General features: G+C 40.3%; 1 protein-coding gene across 4 annotated transcripts in view; it reads left to right on the forward strand.

Annotated features, from left to right (window-relative positions):
• The window catches only part of ARHGAP42 (Rho GTPase activating protein 42), a 448,389-nt gene that overhangs the window by 343,939 nt on the left and 100,695 nt on the right, over window positions 1-3,755 (forward strand). For all 4 annotated transcript variants that reach the window (XM_019524224.1, XM_019524221.1, XM_019524223.1 and 1 more), the window contains exon 7: window positions 3,016-3,120. In XM_019524224.1, the coding sequence (XP_019379769.1) occupies window positions 3,016-3,120 (105 nt within the window). The remainder of the gene's footprint in view (window positions 1-3,015; window positions 3,121-3,755) is intronic.

Raw genomic sequence — 3,755 nt, forward strand, 5'->3', positions numbered from 1 at the left:
ATCTAGTGCCAGTAATTATTTTTCCACTTGATTTCATTGCATACTTTAACAAAAGCTATTTTTGTTAGGGGAAATTAAGATGAAAAATCACATTTAGGTGTATAGCAGAGGGTTCTATGTGTTTGCATTAGCATCTTTTCCAAACTAATAGATTAACTAGCTAATTTTTAGTGTTTATCCAAAATAAGTTTTAAACTCTTAAAACACTAATAAACTGGCATGACAGAAGGCTTCTGTGCATTCTTTGTAGTTTAGTCACTGAAGAAAACTCATTCTGTATTGTTCTTGCTAAACCACTTAAACATAGCCTGTGTTCTCAGCATTTCCAAGAAAGAAGGAAAGAAAGAAAGAAATTGAGGCCTGGTCTAAAATATTCTAAGCAAGGTTCCCTCTAAGGTGCGCACGTGCATGGCTGTGGACAAGTAAAAGGCTAGCTGCGCGCAAACTTTTTTAGGCTGCACACCTGCCGGGAGAGGAGCTGGGCTGTGGTGTGGGACATTTATAGAAGGTAAGCTCCTCCCCGAGGCAAGGTGGAGGCAGGAGCCTGGTGTGGGCTCTGCCGGCTCCAGGAAACTACTCCGTTCCCCCACTTTGCCTCAGGGAGCGAGGAGACACGTGGCATCAGGGCCGGGGACTGGAGCAGTTCCCCAGAGCTGCCAGAGCCCGTGCCAGCTCCCAGCCCCAGCCTCCATCTCTGCCTTGCCTCACCTCAGGGAGGAGCCTGCTCCGGGGAACTGCTCCGCAGGCTCTGCTGGCTCCGGCAAAGTGCTCCACTCCCTGGCCCTGATGCCACATGCCTCCTTGCACTCTGAGGTGAAGTGGGGAAGCGGAGCAGTGTCCTGGAGCCGGCGGAGCCCACACCAGGCACCCAGGCCCCAATCCCCCAGCTCCCTAGCCCCCGGGCCCCAATCCCCCAGGCTCTGAGCCCCCAGGCCTTCAGCCTCCAGGCCCCAGGCTCCAGCCCCCACTGCCTGTCTCAGGTGAGGAGTGAGGAGCTTACCTTTGGTAAGTATCCCATGCCACGCCAAAGTGGCGCGCTCATGGACCGAACTGGCGCACTCACGGACCGCCACTCCTTAGAGGGAACATTGATTCTAAGGCATGTTGTCAAGCACTTTTCATCCATTTAAAAGAACATGTTGTGGAGCAAACACCACATCTTTCAGAGATGGTCATGCAAGGGTGTTTCAGAGAGTAATGGCAGCTTAGAAATAAAACCATTCTGTGTGCAATGAGTGGGAAAGTGCAGTGGAAAACACTGATGGTGGCATTGTTGAACACGCCTATTGTAACTATGTAGAGAAGTGATGTGCCCTAGTAAATGGTCGTTGCACAAAAAACGGTTTTATTTCATACTTGCCACTATTTTCTGAAATGCCCTCATATTCTATCTTTATCTGATCCAGTTGCCTAATCATCCACCCCACCAAAAAAGACTTGCAAGACCCAGGTTCTCAATGGATACAAATCATTCTAGGGCTTAACTGAAGTCAGTTGAACTGTAATAGTTGATTGTGCAAACCCCTCGTTTTAGATGAGACATGCCCAGGTGATATGTAGAAGATTTATAAAGCTAATGTAAGGTTTAAAGAAAAGCCTTAATGGTCAGGAATCCTGTTTATGTTCCTAGCACATCACCGGCTTGAGCTCATAACATTTTGTTTCTATGTCCTCATTTGTAGAATTGGGATAACACTTATCTATAAAAAGAGATTGTCAAGCTGAACCAATTAATGTTTGCAAAGTGTTTGAGATCCAGCACTTGATGGAGCAAAAATGTCACTGCCATCATCACTGCAGATGCTGCCTGCTGTGTTTGCACATTGGAGCACAGCTTTCTGGTAACCCCAGTGAGATGCAAGAGTCTAATTTCTTTGCCCAAATAGAGAGAAATGGAAAAATTAAAGGAACTGCAAAAATTCAAAACAACATTGTAAAAATGTTTAGCTTTCTATAATCATTTAAAAGTGCTACCTTTCAATTACACATCAAAACACAAAGTACAATCTTTAAAATAATATTGCTATTGCTTTCCTTTATAAACAAACTGAATTGTCCACAGTAATGAAATGTCCACAGTAAAAGATTTTTGTGGTTTACTAGCATGGTGCAACTTGATGTGTTTTTAAAATTGCACACTTTTTTAGCAATAACAACAGAAATAAACATAGACCAAAATATAAGGCTATTAAAAAATAAACAGGTGGCACAAATATATTCATGTAGGGACCAGGTGGAGATTTCTGAAATTTTAGTGGCATCCTCATTTCTGCTTAATAAATAAAAGGTAAGCTAACAAAAAATAAATTAAATAAATAAAGAGTAAAGGATTTTCAGTTTTGTAGATACCAACTTAAATTTCTTTATTGGAAACTGTAGCAGACATACCAGTTAAAGTTAGACAGAGGTATATTTTGTTCTTTAGAACAGGAAGTGTGGTCTGGGACTTTTTGTATTCCTTTTATTGATTAAACTAGTCAAAGGTTATTTTCAAGTCTCATCTGGAGAAAATAGACCATAGCCAGAGTTATTGGAACAAAGAAGGTGGAAAAATATTCTGAAGAGTCATGAATTTAAAAAAATAAAATCCTTGAACTTGGAAAGTACTTGCTGGAAAAATGGAAAATCATATTAGATTTAGAAAGAACCCAGATGAAATATTTAAAAATTATAAACAAAAATTGTGACAGGTCTAAAGTAAAATTTAAAACAGCAGTTCTGTATTCAAATTCATTTCCACTGATGACCTCTTCTGTGATTTTCATGCTCATACTACTCTGGCACTGAAAGTAGTATCTTCAAAAGATATTTGTTTTGCGGATTAAAGGGATTTAAAAGTATGTCATTAGTTATTTAGTTTCCAGTGTCTTTATAAATGTGTTTGCATGCTTTGAAGTAACTTTACCACATCACAGTTGACTACTTTTCTTTTTGTCACTCCCCTATGTTATATTTCTGGCGCTTACAATACATGGATATGTTTATATTTACTATTACTTTATTTTACCTTTTCAGCTCTTGGCCTTTCTTCAGGGATTATTTACTTTTTACCACGAGGGATACGAACTGGCACAGGAGTTTGCTCCGTACAAGCAGCAGCTGCAATTCAATTTACAAAATGTAAGGCTGAGCTGTATTGACTATGCTTTTTAGCTAATTTAATATTAAGGCAATACAGGAGACCAGCATTTTTTTTATTGGAACTGTAAAACTTGAAATCTGTTGAAAGCTGAATAAGTTAAATGTATGAATAGGTGGTAAGCCTGATAGCACAAAGCTTCATTCTGTCTGGAGCCTTTGAAAATCATCTGGTTTTATAATTACTTTTTTAATCAAAAGTTTGATACATGATGTCCAGGTTTTATTATGGCAGGGTCGGGCAATTATTTCATGTGAAAGGGCTTTTACTGAGTTTTGACAAGCTGTCAAGGGTAGCCCCGCCCCTTGACAGGTGGCACACCCCCTGGTCACCGTCTTGTGACCGGACATCCTGCCCCCTAACCCCTGAGCTTTGCCACCAGAAGTCCCTCCTCTTGCCCCCAAAAGTCCTCCTTTCAGCAAGGTCTTTTGCCATCTCCGAACCAGAAAAATACAAAATTATATTCTAAAATGTGAACATCTATAACATTCATTAATTTAATTTCAAAAAATATTTTTGTCCTAGTTAACATGCATTTGTGTAGTGTACATATAGGTGATTGTATATAATAGTTTAAAATGAAGCCTTACTCTTGTATATTGTGGAGGGGGTGAGA

Source organism: Gavialis gangeticus, unplaced genomic scaffold (genome assembly GCF_001723915.1).
Source record: "Gavialis gangeticus isolate Ggan-Ray unplaced genomic scaffold, GavGan_comp1, whole genome shotgun sequence".
NCBI classification, from domain to species: Eukaryota; Metazoa; Chordata; order Crocodylia; family Gavialidae; genus Gavialis; species Gavialis gangeticus.